General features: G+C 42.2%; 1 protein-coding gene across 2 annotated transcripts in view; it reads right to left on the bottom strand.

Annotated features, from left to right (window-relative positions):
* The window catches only part of Wdr64 (WD repeat domain 64), a 124,038-nt gene that overhangs the window by 86,872 nt on the left and 15,217 nt on the right, over window positions 1-21,949 (bottom strand). For both annotated transcript variants that reach the window (XR_015046592.1, XM_021175403.2), the window contains exons 3-8: window positions 17,950-18,052; window positions 15,001-15,104; window positions 10,747-10,776; window positions 8,926-9,036; window positions 6,424-6,638; window positions 3,788-3,922 (exon numbers count right to left, since the gene is read on the bottom strand). Coding sequence is in view for 1 of the 2 variants with exons in the window: in XM_021175403.2 (XP_021031062.1) it covers window positions 3,788-3,922; window positions 6,424-6,638; window positions 8,926-9,036; window positions 10,747-10,776; window positions 15,001-15,104; window positions 17,950-18,052 (698 nt within the window). In the remaining variant the exon portion in view is untranslated. The remainder of the gene's footprint in view (window positions 1-3,787; window positions 3,923-6,423; window positions 6,639-8,925; window positions 9,037-10,746; window positions 10,777-15,000; window positions 15,105-17,949; window positions 18,053-21,949) is intronic.

Genomic DNA, 21,949 nt, shown 5'->3' with positions numbered 1-21,949 from the left:
TACCATCATCATGAGATATGCTTTTAAATCCAGGTCTAGTTTTTCAGGTGTGTTGGGGTGCCCTGGACTGGGCGAAGTGGGAGTGCTGGGTCCTGATGATGGTGAGTGGTCTTGGTTTCTGTTAGTAAGATTCTTACCTTTACCTCTCGCCATCTGGTAATCTCTGGAGTTTTTATAGTTGTCTCTGTTCAGAGGTTGTTCTTCTGGGGATTCTGAGTATCCTCTGTCAGCAGACCTGTACAGACTAAGTTCGGCGGAGTCCCGGAGCCAAGATGGCGCTCCCTGCAGGGCAGGTCACTGTTCTCCGGCTGGGAGGGTGTCGGATGTCTGCGGCCCCAAAAGGGTGCTGCCTCAGCGGTTCTGTGGCTCCCGCCTGTCCCAGAAGCTGTCTGCCTCTGTGGTCCTCACTCTAACCTGTAGACTAAGTTCGGCGGAGTCCCGGAGCCAAGATGGCACTCTCTGCAGGGCAGTTCTCTGTCCTCCGGCTGGGAGGGTGCCGGAAGTCTGCGGCCCCAAAAGGGTGCTGCCTCAGCGGCTCTGTGGCTCCTGCCTGTCCCAGAAGCCGTCTGCCCCCGTGGTCCCCACTCTGACCTGTAGAGACTAAGCTCGGCGGAGTCCCGGAGCCAAGATGGCGCTCCCTGCAGGGCAGGTCACTGTCCTCCGACCTATTTATTTTATTTATATGAGTATACTGTAGCTGTCTTCAGACACACCAGAAGAGGGCATAGGATTTCATTACTGATGGTTGTGAGCCACCATGTGGTTGCTGGGAATTGAACTCAGGACCTCTGGAAGAGCAGTCAGTGCTCTTCACCACTGAGCTATTTCTCCAGCCCCCAAGAATTTATTTTTGTAAGCAACATAAGTTCTTATTTTGCTAGTTGTTTGTTTCTGTTTTATCATCAGACAATTTCTGCTGAGTAGCTATAGTGTTTGCTATGGACAATTGACATGGTTGTCAACGTTAGATTTGCATCTATTCTGTTCATTATTGTTTTCCACTCATTGCCCTTGTAGATTGTTCTGATCTTTGTCTCCTGTTCTTTTTCTATCTTTTTGTTTGTTTTAACTGAACATCTTATGTGTTTGTATTTTTTATGCTTCCAAACCTTGTTTGTTCAGTTTAATTTTTGTATTGATGCATGTTTGCCCTCTTATGACTGGCTCATTTCACATCATTAAAGTTTCATGAATATTGTTTTGTTTCTTGGAATATCAATTGGTTTTTTCTATTTCCATCTCTCTTCCTCTCCTTCCTAAGGTTGCACTGGAGTTTGTGACACACACAGTACACAAATTCACATTAGCACAAGTAACATAATGTAAAATAATAATAATTTTCTCTGTAACCCCTTGTTTACTGCTTTGTTTTTGACTTATGTACAAGTGTGTATATGTGCACACATGCTCAAAAATGTTGTTGATGCTAATCAATTAGATTGATTAAAATTAAGAAAGCATAAGGTGGACTAGAGTAATAGATCAGTGGTTAAGAGCACTGGCTGCTCTTCTAGAGGTCCTGAGTTCAATTTCCAGCAACCACATGGTGGCTCACAACCACCTGTAATAGGAGCCAATGCCCCAGTGTACTCAGATACTTAAAATAAATAATTAAATCTAAAAAATGCAAACTTAGGCATTTTACCATCATTTTCTCCTTTCATGCCTTTCCCTCTCATGTAAACAGGAATCTCTCATCCAAGTCATTTCCACACTTTAAAGAGCTTCTCATAGTATTCCTGGCAAGCAAGCTTACTCATGACAAATTCCTTTGGCTTGTGTCTGAGAAAGTTGCGATTCTTCCTTTTCTGTTCTTTCTTTAATTATTTATTTACTTTGAGATTAAAGTCTACTGTATCCCAGATAGACCTGAAACTGGCTAATTTGCTGGAAGCCAAGTATCACTTTGAACACCTGGTCTTCTGCCAAAATACCGGGATTACAGAAATGCACTCCCACATTTGGTATTCTTTATATTTGAAGAGTAATTTGTTAGTGGAGTACACAGAATTCTAGGCTGTTTTTTGTTTATTTGATGGTTTTGTTTTTTTTTCTTAACACTAAATATTTCATACTACTCTTGCTTGCACACTTTCTGCATATATATATATATAATTGCATACACATATGTATGTGTACACACACACACACACACACACACACACACATATATATATATATATATATATATATAATGTATATATAATTCTTTCTTACTCATGTTATTAGGAAATACTTAACCAGATTGAAAATTAGTCAGATATTAAAGGAAGATTTCCTTCAACTGCTTAAGAAAGAAAAAGAAAGATGAAAGGAGGGAGGGAGGGAGGGAGGGAGGGAGGGAGGGAGATATTCCTATAGAGTTACCCATAAGCCCATCTGATGGGACATTTTCTCAGTTGAACAAATTCTGACTCATTTCAAGTTGATATGAAGCTAGCCAGCATAAAACTTATTCAAAAATTATTTTAAAATGTACTGTTACACAGGTGTAACGTAAGTTATATACCTATGAAACTTATATGATATATTCACCTAGTAACAGGCCCTCTCTCCATCTGTCTGTCTGCCTATCTAACTCCCAAACTGGGAGACATTTTCTTTTTAGTGACTGACATGGTGGGTGGTCCTGTGGGTGTACAAGAAAGCAGGCTGAGCAAGCTGTATGGGGCAAACTAGCAATCTGCCTAAGTTTCTGCCTCCAGGTTCCAACTATGGATTCCCTGGATGATGGTCTGCAAGCTGTAATATGCAATAAGCCCCTTTCCACCTAACATGGTTTTGGTCATAGTGTTTTATCATAGAAATCCTGACTAAGACAAGTTTCTTCACCTTAGAAATTTTCCATGTGACCATTTGAGATTCCTGTTTCTGTCATCAGCCTTCAGCAACTAGTGATCTACATTTTGTTTCTATAAACCTGTCCTTTGAGGCATTTCAAATAAATGGAATTATATCACACACAGAATTTTTATCCAGCTTCTGTCCCTCCGTTTTGAAGCTTATCTGTTGTAGCAAGTACCTTCAAAAATTAAGAATTCAAATGCCAAAAGCTGGGCGTGGTGGTGCACGCCTTTAATCCCAGCACTCGGGAGGCAGAGGCAGGCAGATTTCTGAGTTCGAGGCCAGCCTGGTCTACAAAGTGAGTTCCAGGACAGCCAGGGCTATACAGAGAAACCCTGTCTTGGAAAACAAAACAAAACAAAAACAAAAACAAAATTAAAATGTCATAATGGTTACTAGGAAATAAATATTCAACCAGGTTGAAAATGAGTCAGCTATTATTCAAACTCACAATTCTGTAGGAATAGCAGCTGGTATGTTTGTGATAGATATAATATGATTGGCTACATAAGCATAGTTTGTTGACTAGCTAAAGTGATTCTGAGTATAAACTTTTACCAATAAAATAATGTTTAAGATATAGATACAGGTCTATTGAATTATTATAACATATTAAACCAGCACACTTTTTTTTTTTGTAGGGCTGGGAATGAAACCGAGCAGCTCACAAATGCTAGGCATGTTCTTCAGCTCTGAGCTCTATCTCCAGTCCCCAGTAAACAACTACTGAGCAGCAGCTGCTGTGAAGGGTACATATCAGATTCAGATTTATATGACTGACTTGAATTTTCCCCGAAGGTCTAATTAGCCATGCCAAGCTAAGGGAATTGCTAGTTTCTGGTGTGTTTGAAAACTAGTTTGAACATTAGAAGGTTGTAATGGGCTTATCATTGTCAATGATGAGAGTCCCAGAATGTTCGCATAGGCACAGTGTTATACTTACAAATTGTCTTCAAGTCTCTTCAAGGATTCCAAGACTAAGGAATGGACGCTGTCTAAGGAACAGGATCCAAAGCAATTGAGAGCTGGAATGTATCTGATTTTCATAACCCAATCATTATGCAGTTTCCTTTTAACACTGGGAATGAAAAGAGGGAGGGCCTATATGTTAGACACACAAGTTTACAATGCTCATTCTCTTTCTATTCAGCATTTCATTTGGATCAAATCAAATTTTAACCCTGAACTGTGCTAAGTCTACAGGTTTACTGTAGTCCTATGCTCCACACTGTTTTCAGTTGGTCAACTTGTCAATCTACCATATTTAAAGTAAAATAATAATAATAATAATTATGTTGCAAGACTTTTGTCAAAACTTAAGCTATGACTTCAGCAGTAAAGGTGTGACTCAAGTTGATTGGATTTTCGATCACTTAGGAAACAAATCTGTAGATATTTATGTGAAAAGGGGTTTGATTGAGGAAGGACAGACCACCTCAAATATGGTGACACATTTCCATGGGCTGGAATCCTGGAATAAAAGCATGAGCCTCGGCACTGGTCAGCCTCTGCTCCTTGAGAGTAGACATGTGACAAACTCATGGTTCTCCCACCTCACCATGATGGATAGAAGTCTCACCATGATGGACAGAGGTCTCACCACAATGGAGGTCACTAAAATGGGCTGTATCACACAATGAGCTGTATCCCTTTTAAACCTGAAACCAAAACAAAGCCTTCCTTCCATAAGTTAGTTTTTCAGATACCTTGTCACAATGACAAGAAAAGGAACTGACAAGAAGCAAATAATCTACAAGGATCTGATTGGAGTACTGGCAATCTTATCCTTACTTTAATGAAAAAACTCTAAGCATCCACACATGATTAGCATAAGATTCTGGATATCACATGGCTTCTAGTAGAAGAACAGACACATTTATGACTCCAGGCATCAATGTTGTACAATATGCAGGGAAGCACAGTAGAGGAGAGCTGCTTTTCTTTTTCTTCCAAACCCAGAGTTTGATTTTTGATATTGGCTAATTTTCTAATTAAGTACAGTGTTCCAAATGCCACTGTTTTCTGACCACATCATGATTGACTCAAAGTGAACAAATTCAAAGAACATTCTTTGAATATTCAACTTCAGGAATACCTTTATGATGGCTCCAAAATTTAACTGCCTTCTAGCCTTACCATTTTTCATTCTAAAGGTTTTAGGATCTCTTGGAGGAAGAAAATGACTCAATACTCAATCTGTATCTACACTTGAGTCTTAACTTGAGATTTAACTCAATGGCACAGTGACCGTCTATCTGTAAATTATCTCCTCAGGGAGCAGTAGGCTCATACTCATTCTACCACACTGAGTCCTCAATTCCTTCCACCACCACCTCCCCCCCCCCCATTTTTACTTCTGACATATCTATCTAATGGGAAGTGGAACTGACAACAGACTGTGGACTTTTCTGACAAGTGACCCACCTTAGTGGGGAAAAGATTATACCCTCTGGGCCTGTCGTGACTGAAATAAGCCCATAGTGTACAGAGCAGCACACCATACAGCGACTACATAACACCGTCAGATGTAAAGGGTAGGAAGTGGAGCTCATTTCTCGACTACATTCTTCTTAGAGTTCCAGCAACAGGGCTAGTCTTAATTCAAGACAGCAATGATTTATTGAGCAAAGGCCATGAACAAATAAATACATAAGTACTAAAATAATAATGAATGTGTATATCCATGTAAGTACAATTACCAACTGAGGCTGAAAAAGGGTGTCGGGTCCCCTGAAACTGAAATTCTGGCATTTGTGAGATGCCCAACATGGGTAATGTGAACTGACTACAGGCTTCTGTAAGAGGAGTACAGGCTTCTAAGTACTGAGCCATCTCTTCAGCCGAGGAGAATTGTTTTCAATTGAACCTTGAGAATTTGTTTTTTTTTTTAATTGAACTTTGAGATCTATTAAAGAGTATCAACTCCTTGTCTCTCATATTTGTAACAAATATTTATTACAGAATATTTTACTTTTTAAATTATTCTTTTGAGATTTAAGAAGCTTAATTTGGTAGATAGTCAAATCTATTAAGTTATTTCTTTTAAAATATGCATCTATTTTACATTGATAAACTTTTGTATTCAATTGCTATGAAGTAGTCATAAATATGCATAAATGTACATTGTATAGGGTTTCTAAAATAAGATTTCACTCTTTAACTCAATCTGTCATATACCTATATATAAAAACTATAGATTTTTAGCTGCCAACAGCATTTAAATGGAATTTCAGCTACTAATTATGCCTTCCTTATTATCTTGGAAGTTTTTTTCAGATGAAAAGCATTTCTTCTTTTGTTTTTATATTGATTGATATAAAGTCTTGCTATGTAGCTCAAGCTGGCCTGGAATTCACTATGTAGCCCAAGCTAGCCTCAAGCTCATGATTCTTCTGCCTCTGCCTTTCAGGGACTGGAATTATAGGTGTGTGCCTCTAAGCTAGATTAGACATTCCTTATTTAGCTTTGGCTCTCAAAAATACTGAGGGCCTTGCATCTCACTTCACTGTAGGTGCATCTAACCGAACAATGTCTATAATTATTAGAACAAAGGAATATTTATTCATGCAATGCCCTTACCTTTTAAAGTTCTTAGAGTCAAGGACCTGAGTTTGTAACTTCTTTTTGGTTTTTGCCTGCTTTAATCCAAAGTCATCACTGCTCACGGTGAACTTGTTCACAAACCCACCATCATCTCCTAGGAGAATGTCATCCCTGCAGAGCTGATCAGGCAGGGGCACCACGCACACACAGAGCAGGCAGTGGTCCATGGGCTTGATGACAAAGTAGTGCTCCTGAAACCAGAGGCGGGCTTAAATTAGTTACACGCTTAGGAATACATATTACTGGGATCTTCACTCAGTAGCAGAGCCCTTGTTCAGCATGCTTGAGGTCCCGATTTCCTCCCCCAGTATCACACGCACACGCACACGCACACGCACACGCACACATACACACAGGGTGGGGAGGGATAAAGAAAAAAATTGTCTTCGTTATTATTTTTTTTTCTGGGCTGTTTCTCATTTTAGATCCAACAGTGATACAAGAATTTGGAAAGTCTGGGCAAAAATTAACCAAGTAAAGGTTAAAGCTGTGAGCCAGCTCAGTACTTTGGGGTGTTTCATGTGGAAAGAAGGGGAGCTACGCCCTTGGGCGGGGTGACGATGGGGATCTTAGAGAGTGCTACCTGTGTGACCCAGAATGCCTTTTCTTGACATTGCAAGGAAATACTGAACTGGCCTCAAACTCCCTATGTATTCTAGAAAAATCTTAAACCCCTGACCTTCCTGCCTGTGCCTTCCAAGTGCTGGGATTCCAGGTGCATGCCACTGTGCCTGTTTGTGGAGTGCTCAGGGTTGGAAGTCAAGGAGTCTCATCCATACTAGGTAATATTCATAAGTTTGATAAGGAATTAGGAAGAGAAATATTGGAACCTCCATGTTTATCCATACATAGGCAACAAGTTCTTGCGATGTGACTCTAAACTGTTAGAGGGTTCACTAAGATAGGCAGGTATTACTGCTTCTCCAGAACTCAGTGTCCTAAGAGAGAATCAGTGTAGACTCAAATTTCTATGATTTATTCTCCTTCCTTAAAATGAGTCCAAAGTGACATATTTAGAGGCCCATGGATCTAACAGCTAATGTGCAGCGACCACTAACTAGGTGCAAGCGTTGTTTCAGGCATGATTGTACAGGATGAGCCCAACAAAGTTATCACTCTGTGGAAGCTACCCTGCAAGAAGGGAACCAGAGAGAAAGATGGAGCATAGTGCTGTGCACAGGTGAGGCCACTTTAGGTTGTGTGGGCAAAGGTGGTAGTGGGGTATGATGGAGGGGGGATGACCTCTACTGATAGAAAGATAGATAAAGATTAGTGTCAAAGAGGGAAGTAGTTCCAGATTAGAAGTTTAATGTTGAAAAGGGCAGAGAGGGAAGAGACTGTGAGCCTTGTCTTGTCAAACAGGAGCTGGAGTGTCAGATACAAGCATGGTCAAGAGATGGAGGGGAGGGAGGAAGGAGGGGGAGAATAGCAGGGGATAGAAGGGAGGGGAAGTGAGAAAGGAAGGATCCAGGAAGAGGGGAGCGGCCTGAGGAGACTAGGGAAATGGAGGCTTGCTGTGAGGAATGTAAGGTTGAGCTGACAAGGGCAGGAAGAAGGTTAGCAGAGGTGCAGACTGAAGGTTAGCTCAGCCAGCCCCTCAGTGGAGCTTGCAGGTTCTATTCTGCGGTTATACCCTATGGCTTGTAGCTCCCTAGCAGTGCGTAGCCACTGCGTGCAGCAGGAAGGCAGGGACATCTTCCTAAGTTGAGGGCTACCTCAGGAAGCTAGCAGGGGGCAGGGGACCGCTGTGCTCAGATAGCCCACCTACCAGCATCCTGCCAGCAGGATGTGGAGAGAAGGGAATCCCTTAGAGATAAGGAAGATGCTTCTCTGAGTTAAAAAAAATCAAGTGTGCAGTCAGGAGAGCCCAAACAAGTGAGCACGATGTCCAGACTGTGGGCGTAGAGTTCTGAGATAAGTGAGGGTTTCTGAGTAGGCTACAGCCCCATGGGACTTTATAAAGTATGCTTTGCTAAGGATGCTGGGCTGGGGAGAGAGGCTTTGGACTTGATGACAGGCATAACCAAAAAGATAATGCTTGGATTTGTAGAAGGAGATAAAAGAAAAAAGGAGTTTGATCTGGCAGCAAGAGGATCCTTGGAGCCATCTGTGCAGGGAAACACTAGACTGTGCCGTGTGAAAAGACCAACCTCCTGCCCTCCAGTCTCAGAAAACAAAATAAAAATAAACTCAATAGCAGCAACAGAAACCAAAAGAATTACCCCTTTACTCTCAAAATTCAGAACAAAACGAGACCTGAATGAAATTCTGAAATAAACAGCATTCCCGGATACTGATGCAATTCTGAAATAAACAGCATTCTCAGGTACTGATGCTGAAAACACCACCATAGAGGTTACTCAATAACATCTCTCATGTTATAACAGATACTCATCGCACAGCGGCCAGGCTCATATCCTTAAAGGTATCGAACCGCGCTCTTCTCATTTCTTACTACTATTTCTCCTGGCACAGTACCTGGCTGCTCCCTTGAGCTTTATAATCCCAGACAATAATGGTCCTCTCAGTGGTGGCAACAATTCGCTTTAGCTGGCCGAGGTAATCGCAGCCTGTAATCCAGGAGGTATCCTGATAGAAAAGCATAGAGTTGAAGGGTATGAGACTAAGGGTGACACTCAAGTCGTAGAGCATTTATCTAGCATGAGCCAGGTCCTAGGTGTCGTCTCCAGTATCACCAGACAGAGGGGCCTGGGGGATTGGGAATCACATTTTTCCCTTCAACTTCAAGGTATTAGATAGCAGGAAGTAGGTTATTGATATTAGAAATCCCATCTGGCAGCAGAGCCTACAGTGCTTCCCCTCCGGGTGGCACACAGAAAGAAAAGGGCTCTCCAGTCCACTTTGTTTCTTAGTATCATTAGCTGGAGACTGACTCAGCTAGTTGGGAATTTGTTTCTTAGAACAAGGCAGCTGGGCGAGCAGTCAGCTCTTCCACCATCCATATCACTGAGCCCTTTTATTTACATGGGCAACCAGACTCTGGGCTGTGATTCAGCACCTGCTCCGCCCTGCTGCCTGCTAACACTTTCGTTTAGAAAAGCTCCCGTAGTGCTCAGCAATCTATCTGATCACAAGCTGAGGCCCAGTAATCTTTCTTGGGTCAAGACGCAAGTCAGGAAGCTGTAACAGCATGAGCATCAGGTGAGGTTAGGCAGAAACAGCAGCCTGGATCGCCTGGAATGCCAGAAACATCTTCGGGGGGGGGAGGGGGGACTTGAATTTTCCATAAACCCACCAGGGATCCCAATGGGTTAGTTCTGGAACAGGAAAGGAGGCTGAGAGGTTTAACAAGAACCCTGGCTCCCTTAACGTGTGGTGTGTTATCTGCTGGTAGTTTAGGGCACTCATTGGGTGCATGCAAATAGGGAAAAAAAAAAAAAACAAAAAACCCAAACCTCCAGCATCCCCCTATCCATCTCTCATAAATCAGGGTAGGGCGTGGATCAGAAAGCAAGACAGTCCTGCTGGCCATCTGCTGCAAGGTTACTACTCTCCTTGCTAGATAAGTGCAGTAAATGAATTACAAAATTGTACTCAAATTTCTATGGCATTTTCATGCTAAAAAAAATGTTCTCAAGTTACTTCCATGTTGTTCTCATAATTTGGGGTGTCAATGTTGTTAAAACAGCATTAAATTAAAATGCAGAAGCTTTTAATTAAAATTCCAAGAAGTAGCTGCTTCCCAGCAATCCTCGGCAGATAACTGAACTCCAGGGAGTAAGTCTCTGCTATTATTATTCAAGGCTTGGTTTTTGAGCCTAGTCAATAAATGTAAATTTACAATGTAGATTTTAAATATCATTAAAAACAAGATTTGAAAACCTCTGTGTAAGGTGTGTGTTCGTGTGCTTGTGTGTGAGATCCGTAAAGCAAATGTCAATGATGCACATGTGGAGGTCACAGGACAACCCCATGTCAGTCCTTACCTTCCTTCCTTGCTGTTGGAGAGACACAGTCTCTTACTGATTGATGCTGCATATAGCAACCTCACTGAGCTCTGAGCACCCTGGATTTCTCCGGTTCCCGCTCCCATCTTATCCTCATAGAAGCATGGGAATAACAGACATACACTATGGGGTCCAGCTTTACATGGACCCTGGGGATTCCAACTTCATTTCTCATTTGCATAGCAATCACCTTACCCCTGAGCCCTCTCTCCAACCCTTTATAAACAGAGCCTCTTCAAGGAGGCACTGTGTGGAGATTTGAGTAACTCTGGAAGAGCCATCATCCCAGCCCTAACTCTGAGTTGCACTTAAAATATTTTAATGTACTTACTGTAACATTGGTGCTGGTCTGAGCCCTCATCTGTGAGTAAAGAGAAACTCCAATTAGAATCTCCAGTAAGAATTGGAATGCTATGGTAGCACACAGTGCCCTTGACTTCATCTCACTCATCATCCTAACTGATGAGAGATTTTCTCCTTACTTCCTTCTCAGATTCACCTAGCTCTGTGAAATAACACAAATTGGTTTGCAGAGGGCAAGGCTTCCACCTCTATGGCTGGTGCTTAGCTTAGCCATGGTGACTGCTCTCTTGATATTATTATTGTTGTTATTGTTCCCACATGCAAACGCCTCATTTCCCCCCAGCCATTGGAAGCAACATTTGCTTCCAAAAGTTAGAAATGGGAACTAATATAGCAAGGACAAGAGTGGCGCAAAGAATGCTAAATGGAACAGGGTGGACATATGAACAATGTAGAAAAATACAACATGGTTCATTTGAAGGACTTCTCCTCAAGTTACGGGATGTCTTTAGAACACTTTGTCCAGGGGTCCTCCATTGAAGCACCTATAGGCTAAATGTCATAGATATGTCCCATGCTCAGAGCTAATAGGTAGTGGTGGCCCTTAGTCAGACCCTGGAAGGTAGGATCACAGCTGAGGTATCCCCATGATGCCGGTTTCTCAGATGGTGTTGGTCAATGGCTTGGATATGGCTTCCCTGAAGGGATAGGCTTCATGGATGAAAGAGCAGGGCAGGGAGGCTCAGGGGTAGTTTTTCATGGAGGCTACAACCGTCTTTCATCAGAAGAGTACCAAGAGGCTTTACACTCAGATTCTTATTTCTGGATAGGAAACAAACCCTAGTGTTTCAAGGAAGCTGTTTAAGAGCAGGATAGAGCACCGTGTTTCCTTTTTTATTTCCTGTGGTGGTTAGCATCCTTAACTTGTAGAATCTCATAGGAGGTAGGTACAAGTGAGAGGGATGACCTAGACCTGGGTGGTTCCCAACCTTCCTGATGCTGTGAGCCTTTAATACGGGTTTTTTGTTTGGTTGGGTTTTTGTGGTGACCCTCCAATCATAAAATTATTTCCTTTGCTACTTCATAACTGTATTTATGCTGCTGTTATGAACTGTAGTGTCAATATCTGATATACAGGATAGCTGATATTGGGCCCCTATAAAAGGGTCATTGGAGCGCCAGGTTGAAAGCCACTGATGGAGGTTATGGTTTGCCTTCTCTGAGGACGTCTGTGAGGGATTGTCTGGTTTAGGTGGATTGATGTGGAAAGACCCATCTTAACCACTCCCAGGGTTGGGCCAGTCCCTGGACAGGGATCCTGGATACATAAAGTTGCAAAAGCAAATGGCCCTGCAACATCATTGTTCTCCTCTGACAGCTGGTACTGTGTTACCAGCCGATTCCAGGGTCTGCTGCCTTGACTTCACCATCCTGGGTTGTAGCTTAGACTGTGAGCCAGAATCAACCCTTCTTTTCTTTAGTTGCTTTTGTCCCATGTTTTGTTACAGTAACAGGAAAAGGAAACTAAGATAGTCCCCTACATCCAACTTTGGTGGGAATAATTTATTTAAGGTTCTCTTCCTTTCTTTATCATCCTTACTGATTTTTAGTGTCTTTAACACCTTAGCTTTTGCATGAATTGTTATTCATGATATTTCCAGTCTCTGTTGCCAAGAAAATCCTTAGCTTTATTCATTCTTTCTTGGATAAGGCAATTATGTATTTATAATTTTAAAGTGCTCTTTTCTCTCCAGTCCCATTGTGTGTGTGTGTGTGTGTGTGTGTGTGTGTGTGTGTGTGTGTGTTATATGTGTCAGAGGAGAGTAAGAATTTGTATGTCTGATATATGCAAGTGTGTGGATGCTTGTACATGTGCACACACCCATGGATGACAAAGGAAGACGTCAGCTGTTCTGTTCTATCACTCTACACCTATTTTCTTAAGTCAGGGTCTCTCTCTGAACCTGAAGCTCCCCACTTTCAGCTATGCTCGGCTGGCTAGTAAACTCCCCAAAATCTACCTGTCTCTCCCATGCCCCAACCACTACCACCCAGCATTGTGGTTACAGGCACATGAGGCCATGTGCCTGTATTTTCATGGTATTGTCAATTAAGTACTTGGGATGCAAACTCAAGTCTTAATGCTTGTAAGACATATGCCACCTCCTTATCTGTCCCCCACCCCTGCCCCTGCCAGTTACTTCCTCTCCCTTTCTTTTCCCTTCCCCTTCCCTTCCCTTTTCCTTCTTCCCTCCCTTCTTTCTTTCTCTGGCTCTTTTGTTCATTCAATCATTCTGTTTTAGGCTCCTGTCATATTATTTTATAAGAAATAGAGGTGAGTTTCTGTGTGTTGTAAGCTTCCGTTTGCTCAACTATAAGCTTCTCTGTGCTGGCCTTTGTTTTGTTTGGGGGTATGTGAAGCATCCCAGAGGGTGTCACCTTACTTTCCCACAATCAAGGACCACTTTACAATGCTGATCATTATTTCCCCATCACAGTGTTTTATAGCTCCCATCCAGATTCGAGTTCTGAAGATACAATGGTCTGAATTGAGAAAGGAGCTAATGTTTTAAGGGGAGAAGGAAGGAGAAGGGTTTTATGTAAAAGAGGCCAGTTTTCTGATCCTGTGTTTACCATATTCATTGCCAGAATTTGCTGAGTGCTCTCAGTGAGGCTAGCACATTACATATATTCACGTATTTTTTTTAAGATGTATTTATTTATTTAATGTATATGAGTACACTGTAGCTGTCTTCAGACACACCAAAAGAGGCATCAGATCCAGTTATAGATGCTTGTGAGCCACCATGTGGTTGCAGGGAATTGAACTCAGGATCACTGGAAGAACAGTTGGTACTCTTAACCACTGAGCCATCTCTCTAGCCCCAGTCAGTGCTCTTAACTGCTGAGCCATCATCTCTCCAGTGCCTGCATTCACTTATTTAACCAGCACAACTAAAATCTATTGCTCAAGATGGGGTCTGAGGCCTAAAGACATTAAGTGCCGTAGTTGTGTGTATAGCAGGCTGCACAGCAGGCTTTGTCCACAAACCCAATAACCCAGTGCCCAGATGGCCCTTGCCTAACAGTCTCATTGCCCTAGATGGGATCTTCTGGAAAACTCCCTGAGATGAGTGTTACTGAAGGACTAACATAGATTTTGGAAATGATGACTATTTCAAATGCATTTTTTTCTTGTACGATTAAAGCCTGCCCTTGTCTTCAGTTAAAAATGATCTTGGAATCTTTACTCTGTGTTTAACAGCAAGACTGCCTCTCTTGTTTTCACAATGGAGATATTATATAGGACACACCACCGCACAGTCTGTTGAAATCTCTCACATTCAAAAAATGAGAAAGCTCAAAATGTATAAATTTAGAAATATTGATAACAGCAATATTTTGCATTTACATAAGATTTTATTACTAGCCAGGCATTGGTGGCACATACCTTTAATCCCAGCACTTGGGAGGCAGAGGCAGATGGATCTCTGAACTCAAGGCCAGCCTGGTCTACAGAGTGAGTTCCAGGGCAGCCAGGACTACACAGAGAAATGCTGTATTGAAAAGCACCCCCCCAAAGTAAATAAATAATAAAAATAAATAAATAAATTCATTATTCATAAATACTAGTGTTTCTACTTCATCATTGAATTTGATCTTCAGATTGTCCCTTTATCTTAGTGTGAAGACACAAGGCTCATGAAGTTCCCTATTCAACATCACAGGAAAACTGTGTTACACTTGAGACTTTTTGTTTGTTTGTTTGTTTGTTTGTTTGTTTGTTTTGAGACAGGGTTTCTCTGTAGGCCTGGCAATCCTGGTACTCACTCTGTAGACCAGGCTGGCCTTGAATTTACAAACATTCACCTGTCTCTGCCTCCCAAGTACTGGGATTAAAGTTGTGCACCAACCACTGCCTAGCACACCTGAGACACTTTATCTCATTCAAGTTCATGATCCTCAGAGGATCATGTACTACTTGGCTAGCACGTGTGTTTTATCTGGGAAATTATTCAGATCAACCTTTTCCATGGTGGCTGCCATGTAAGTCAGGATGACGCTCTGAGAAAGACACCAAACATTTCTCAGCAGTCAAACCTGAGGGATGAACCCAAGGCTCTGCAATCCCCTTATCACTAACGATTTTATTCCCTAAACCACACAGAAATGTTTTTTGTGTTTTCAGAAACATTTGGATAGTGCATAGATAAAACAAAACACAGGAAGAAAAAAGGGGGGGGGAGCAGGAGGAGGGGGAGAGGCCAGGATTCCAAGTTACCTGGCTGTTGAAGACAGTTATTAATCCTTTCTGAGATGCTGTTATCAATAAATCCAGCTGTGGGACCTTCACAATGCATTTGATCACGTCGCGTCGTCTACTGCCTGTCAAAAGCACACAAGTAATGTCAACTCCCAGAGGTTTGACAAAAAAAAAAAACAATCAACAACAAAACACCCACAAATGTTGCTTGGCTTTTAATTATCCTCAGAGACATGATATAACTATAGAGTGTTTCAGCTAAATATGGTCTATGAATTCCCAAGGAACTTGCAACTCCCTGAGCCTCCCACGACTCTCCCAGCACATACACACACCACTATGGACAAATTTCACAGAGAATGGGCTTCTAGACATCATTTGGAAGCTTTCTATTTTGAGATTTTTCTCACCTCTTAATGGCTTTTGCTTTGAAGTGTCACCACCGTGGTCTACAGAGACTAAAGTCCTAATATTATCTCAGGCTCGCCTTTATAAAAGAACAAAACTGTCTTAATGCTGTCTTAAGGCTTCTAACAACATTCTGTGCATTTGGGAAAATAACACCAGCTCCTTTGATGCTCCTGCACCCACCCACTGGCTGAAGGACAAAGCAGTATACATACTATTTCTCAGAGTGAGTTAACTCTTGTTTGCTTGGATTTTACTTTTGTGTGTAACCCAGGCTAGCCATGAACTCATGTCATTCCTCTTGCCTCAGTCTCCCATATGCTGAAATCTTTTCCAAGGTGCTGTAATTTTTTTTTATTATTGTAAAAACGTAAAGAAGGAAGGACTGGAACAGGGTCAATATACCAATTACCAATTATACTTAGGTCAGCATTCCTAAGTGAAAAAGTAAGTGTCTGTCTTTAACTGTCCAGTCCCCATCCCCCAGGTATCTAACCCACACTAACTACTAAGCTACACCCTCACCCTGAAATGTATTTTTAAAAGAACACCAGATGAAGCCATGAGTTTTAGCTACACCACTTTATGCTCCCAGCAGGTCATGCTTCCAGCCACCAGCCCAGGGAATTTTTGGAACCGCAAATGAAAGACACACACACACATTAGCTTATTTTTAATATGCCATCTAGCTCATTGGCACTTCTCATCCTCTGCCTGCTACCCTAGGCCCAACTGGAGGAATTGTGTCACTGTATAGGCAGTCTGAGGTCCCCTATGCTCAAGCCCCATCCAAGTGTGGAAGAGACCCTCCTGTTGGCTGCCTGTGTAGAGCAGATCCTTTCTGCTGCTTTCAGATCCAGATGTAGAACTCTCAGCTCCTTCTCCAGCACTATGTCTGTCTGCATGCTATCATGCTTCCCACCATGATGATAATGGACTGAACCTCTGAAACTGGAAGCCAGGCCCAATTAAATGTTTGCCTTCCTTTCTCTCCTTTCTTTTCTTTCTTTCCTTTCTTTCTTTCTTTCTTTCTTTCTTTCTTTCTTTCTTTCTTTCTCTCTCTCTCTTTCTCTCTCTCTATTTCTTCCTTTCTCTCTTTCTTTCCTTTTCTTAAATTGGATATTTTCTTTGTTTACATTTCAAATGTTTTCCCCTTTCCAGATTTCCCCCACCCTGAAACCCCCATCCCATCCCCCCTCCACCTGCCTCTATGAGTGTACTTCCCCACCCTCCTACCCTTTCTGGAATTCTCCTACACTGGGACATCAAACACCCTCAGGCCCAAGGGCCTCTCCTCCCACTTATGTCCAACAAGGCCATCCTCTGCTACATATGTGGCCAGCACTATGGGTCCCTCCATGTGTATTCTTTGGTTGGTGGTCCAGTCCCTGGGAGCAATGGGGGGGGGGGTCTAGCCTATTGACACTGTTGCTCCCTCCATGGGGCTGCAAACCCCCTCAGCTCCTTCAGTCCCTTCTCCAACTTGTCCATCAGGGACCCGCGCTCAGTCCAATAGTTGGCTTCGAGTATCTGCCTCTGTATTTGTCAGGCTCTGACAGAGCTTCTCAGGAGACAGCCATATCAGGTTTCCATCAGCAAATACTTCCCAGCATCCACAATAGCTTCTGGGTTTGGTGACTGTATATGGATGGATTCCCCAGGTGGGGCAGTCTGTGAATGGCCTTTCCTTCAGTCTCTGCTCCACACTTTGTCTCCATATTTCCTGTGAGTATTTTGTTCACTCTTCTAAGAAGGACTGAAGCATCCACATTTTGGTCTTCCTTCTCCTTAGGCTTCATATGGTCTGTGAATTGAATCTTGGGTATTCCAAACTTTTGGGCTAATATCTACTTAATCACTGAGTACATACCCTGTGTGTTCTTTTGTGACTGAGTTACCTCACTCAGGAAGATATTTTCAAGTTCCATCCATTTGTCCAAGAGTTGCCTTGGTCATGGTGTCTCTTCACAGCAATAAAACCCAAACTAAAGTACTTCCTAACCCTTTCCAACCTTGGCTCAAACAATGACAAAAGCCCATAGTGTTAACAGAGGAGAGGTTGGGAATACCCAAATTCAAAGCTTAGGTTTGAAAACAATAGAGGACTGTTGGAAACTGGAAAGGACCTGAACTGAGCGAATGCCTATCTATGGCTGCCTGAAACTCAGATCAGAGATAGTGTCTTTAGAAGAATCAAGGGGAGGAGCTTCACCTGGGGATGCTTCAAGAACACTGAAAAGGCACACAGTTCCTTCTGGCGACATTGAAACATGTACTAATAATGGGATACCTTCATAGAGAGACTTCTCTTGAGGCCTGAGCTTCTTCACATTCTAGCTTCTTTTTTCAATCACATTCTGTAGTGTCTTTCAGAGCAAGAAGAAGCTGTCAGTTTCAATTACAGGTAGTTCCTCTCCATACTGAACCCAAACTGCTATTCTTTTCTTTCATGGGGAACTGAGTGGGGACATATAAGGTGATTCTTTAAAAATAGTGTGTTCCCAGTGCTCAGTTTTAGAGAAAAAATATTAAAATTCACACAAATAATGTAAAAGTCACCTGCAATCACAATTCGCTGTTTTCTAGACACAAGAAAAACCAAATTTTCTTCATCCATCTGCGAAGTAAGAGAATCTTCATCAGTGGAGAAGTATCCGAAGATCTGAAAATCCCAAACAACAAAGCAAATGTGAACAGTGTATCCGAGTCAAGTAACAACAGATTCTGTGCTAGCTGAACTCAAAGTCTATCTGAGATTTAATGTGCCTTGCTTTACGATGTCCGAGTAGAGAGTCCCTGGAAAGAGCAAGACTTTGACAGTTAACACACTTTGCACTGATCTAGTTTGATAGCAGAGGAGACACTGACACTTTTCCCTGAGGAGTCACCACGCACCAAGTTTGTGTCCTTGTTCTACAGAAGGATTGATGACCGTCCCGCCCTTGCTTGAAAATGAAATCAGCCTTCATCGGACCCGGTCTCAGCTAGGACTGTTGACGGTGAGTGATTATTCCTAACTATCGTCTATGAATCTTGCTAGGTCAGATTTTTTCATTCCAGTAAAATGAAGCTTCAGAATATATAAGATTTCAGATTTTTACTTGATTAGCTGCCCAGTTTTCCAAGTGTTGCATGAAAATTCGCTAACTTGCTATAAGAAGATATTCTGAATCTTAAAACGTGATCTTTGTGAATAAATAATCAAATTGTGAAAGTTTCAAGATTAGAGGCATGTGAAAAACGTTAAGCTGTAAGCCAGGCACAGTGGCCCAAGCCTGTGGCTTCAATTATTGAAAGACTGAAGTAAAATATTTGAGACCAGTTTAAGGCCAATCCGGACAACACAAGAAAGTCTGTCTCAAAATCTATGAGCAGCAAAGTAACTCCTATTAACTTATTTCTTAATAAGTAGAAATTTTCTTTTATTGATAACTGAGAATTTTTTAAAGGAATTAAGAATTCTGAGAACTGCTTGCCTATATCTGTGTCTTCCTCTACTTTCTTGTTTTTGAGGCAGGGTCTAATACTGAGGCTGGAGCTCACCCATCCATCTAGGCTGTTGGACAGCTCTGGGGTTCCACCTGTCTCTGCTGGCCCAGCACTGGGGTTCCAGCATGCTCTGCTACTGTGCTATCACGTGGATGCTGGGGATTCTGAAGTCAAGTTTGCATCCTTAAGAAAGCACTTTATCCACTGAGCCATCTCCTTGTCCAACCACCTACCCTCCTGTATTATATTTTTCTTAATGCCACCAAAACAAATGGCCACAAACCTGACATTAAAGGAGCCTCTTTATTAACCCATAGCTTCATAAGTTAGAGTCCAAAATGGATCTCAGTGGACTCAAACCTAAGACACAGTAGAAAAGTGTTTTTACTGGAGTCTTTGGGAAGAATCAGTTTTCAATATCACTCAGGTTGTTGGCATAAGGTCAGCCTGCCTGCTACCGGTCAGCTGTCACTGCCTAGACTTCAGGGGCTTCTACTCAGTCCTACACCCAAGTCCTTCCTTCTCAGCAACAGCAGCAGAGTTTCAAGTCTTCTCTGTGCTTGGGACCCTTCCCCCCTTCTTCCTCTCTTGTTTTAGCGGACTTTGAATCACCTAGATTATCTAGGATAATCTCCCCATGTTAAGTTCTTGTGGGCAGCTCCTTAAATCCATGAGCAAATTCCTTTCATAATTGCATAGAATGGTGACTGATTGTACAACTGGGGACCAGGACTGTTGGGAAGGAGGGCACTTTTGTATGTTCTCAATTTATAAGCACTGTTCAGCATCATTAATGTATGTTTGGCTGCCTATGTAACCTGAGATAGTTATGTGAAATCATCGTGAGGCCAAAGTGAACCAGCAGTGGGACCGGGATTCCTCAGTTCCCTGTCAGAAAGTTCCGATGTTTCTTGGAGTGGGAGAATTCTACTCAGTACGGTTAATTCTAAACTGTGTGCTGTGTTTACAGTAACATCAAATAGTTTATACGCAGCCAATCACTGTGGTTTGTCATTTCTGTAGAATCATTATGGAGATAGTGATTATATGTCTGAGAAGAGATGTATGAAGGGTTGTGGGAGCAATGTCCTCCTTCAAGGAAGAATCACACACTTCAGGACATGGAAACCAATTCAAGTCCTGGCTCTCCTGTTCAATAGTCACAGGATCTCTCAGGCCAGTGTCTAGAGTTCTCTGTGCCTGAGTTTTCCTCATCTGGAACATGATTATCAGGAGTGACCCCCTTACATAAGGATGAGGATGCTCAGACTCCAGAGTAATTAGGAAGAGTATAATGTACTTGGACTGCACCAAGTGCCAGATAGGAACTCAGTTGATGTCAACATGTGAGGAGTGGTGCCCTAGGTCTCCAGGAAGACTAAAGAAAACGGACTTAGGTGTCCTCCCTGCCAGCTAAACCCTCCCACTCAGCACCTTTCCTGTTGACCACACTGGACAGTCACACACTTTATCATACACACCCTTTAGTGCCATAGCCTCAGGGATGTACAAGCTACCTCTACTCCTGCAGAAATGATCAACTTTGACAAGATATGAAAGTAGAAGCATGACCAGTTGAAAAGACCAAAGTGATGGGAGAAGGGGGTGGGGCAAGAGACCGTGATGGGATTGTGACTACGGTCCAAATACACCATACAAGTGCATGGAACTGTGGTAAGGAAACCCATCATTATATGTCGCTCATTATGCTAAGAAAAAGTTCAAAACAGATCATTGACCTTGCTACTTGCACTAATGACACGTTATTGCAAAGCTTAATAACTTCACAGGGAAAAGGAAGCCAAATGCATCAAATTGTTGAAATCCACTCAGGAAATTTTTTAGATATGTCAGATAAACTTCAGAAGAGATGGCAAAACTCACTTTGAAAGGTTATGTTTCAAGGGGGAATTTCTATGATCAAAGACAGACATTTCTTATCATCTTGGGATGAACAGTAGCCTTGAGGATCTCCAGTTTCTTTTTTTGAAATTTTAAATTTCAGGCTAGAAACCATGTGACATAATTTGAGCACATTGCTGGCCTGAGTACTTTATTACTATCAAGTATATCATAACTATAAATTTTCTTTTAACAATGCAAATTCTGGACTTCCCCATGCTTTTGGCAATTAAAAAAAATTGTTTTGATTACTTAAGGAACATATGTTCAGTGTAAAACATAAAAGCAGGTAGATTAATTTTAATCTAGAACATTCTTGTAACATTTTGAAAAAGGAAAAGTAATTTTAACTTTATAATAATTTACTTTATATCTATCTTGAGGGGACCCTAACAGCATTGAAAGGAAAAATATTGGCTCAGGACCCCAAAGACCACGTTCTCAACACAAGAGAGATTTATTTACCTCAGGGGGACAGAGGGCAGGGATAAGGAACAAAGAGAGCAGAGATAAGGAAAACAGAAGAGATAGAGGAAGAGGGAGAAGAAGGGACTAAGGGTGAGGGAAGAAGGGTATTTGCCACAGGGGACAAAGGACTGCCTCTGGATAGAGAGGAGTCAGTAGTGGCCCAGAAGCAAATGACAGCTTGTAAAGGCTGAAGGGGAAACCCCGTGTTAGGGTGAGGTGGATAATTTTGATTGGACTTGTTAATTATGTGAGCCAAAGGGAACTTTTGATTGCTGGACTTTAATCCTTTGATAGCTGGACCTTGGTAGTCAGCCTCAGGAGGAAGAAGTTGCCAAATAAGGGAATAGACCTTGAGGTGGAAGGACTGCTAGTTTAGGGATATAATCTAATGGATTATTAGCAGGGTGGAGGGAATAGGGTGAAGAGCAAGGCCTGTCAGAGCTGTGCTTGCCACACTTTGGCTAACTTTCCTCTGTCTACCATTTCTTGATGTCATTATCCTTTCCGGTCTTTGGACCCCTTTAAGCCTTGAAGCTTTGTTAGAACAGCTTGTGAGCAGCCTGGAAGGCCTGTGGAAGTTGGCTGAGGCTCAAGGAATCTGCAGGCTGGCCAGGGGCCCTTCAAGCGTTCCAGGTGGCATATTATGACTTGGGTTCGAATCAGTTTGCAGTGTGCTCCTAAAAATCTGTTTATATGCTTC

This window comes from Mus caroli, unplaced genomic scaffold, assembly GCF_978045245.1.
Source record: "Mus caroli unplaced genomic scaffold, Mus_caroli_1 scaffold_1, whole genome shotgun sequence".
In the NCBI taxonomy this organism is placed as follows: domain Eukaryota; kingdom Metazoa; phylum Chordata; class Mammalia; order Rodentia; family Muridae; genus Mus; species Mus caroli.
Note: the sequence above shows the minus strand (reverse complement) of the source record. Positions and strands in the feature narration are given on the sequence as shown.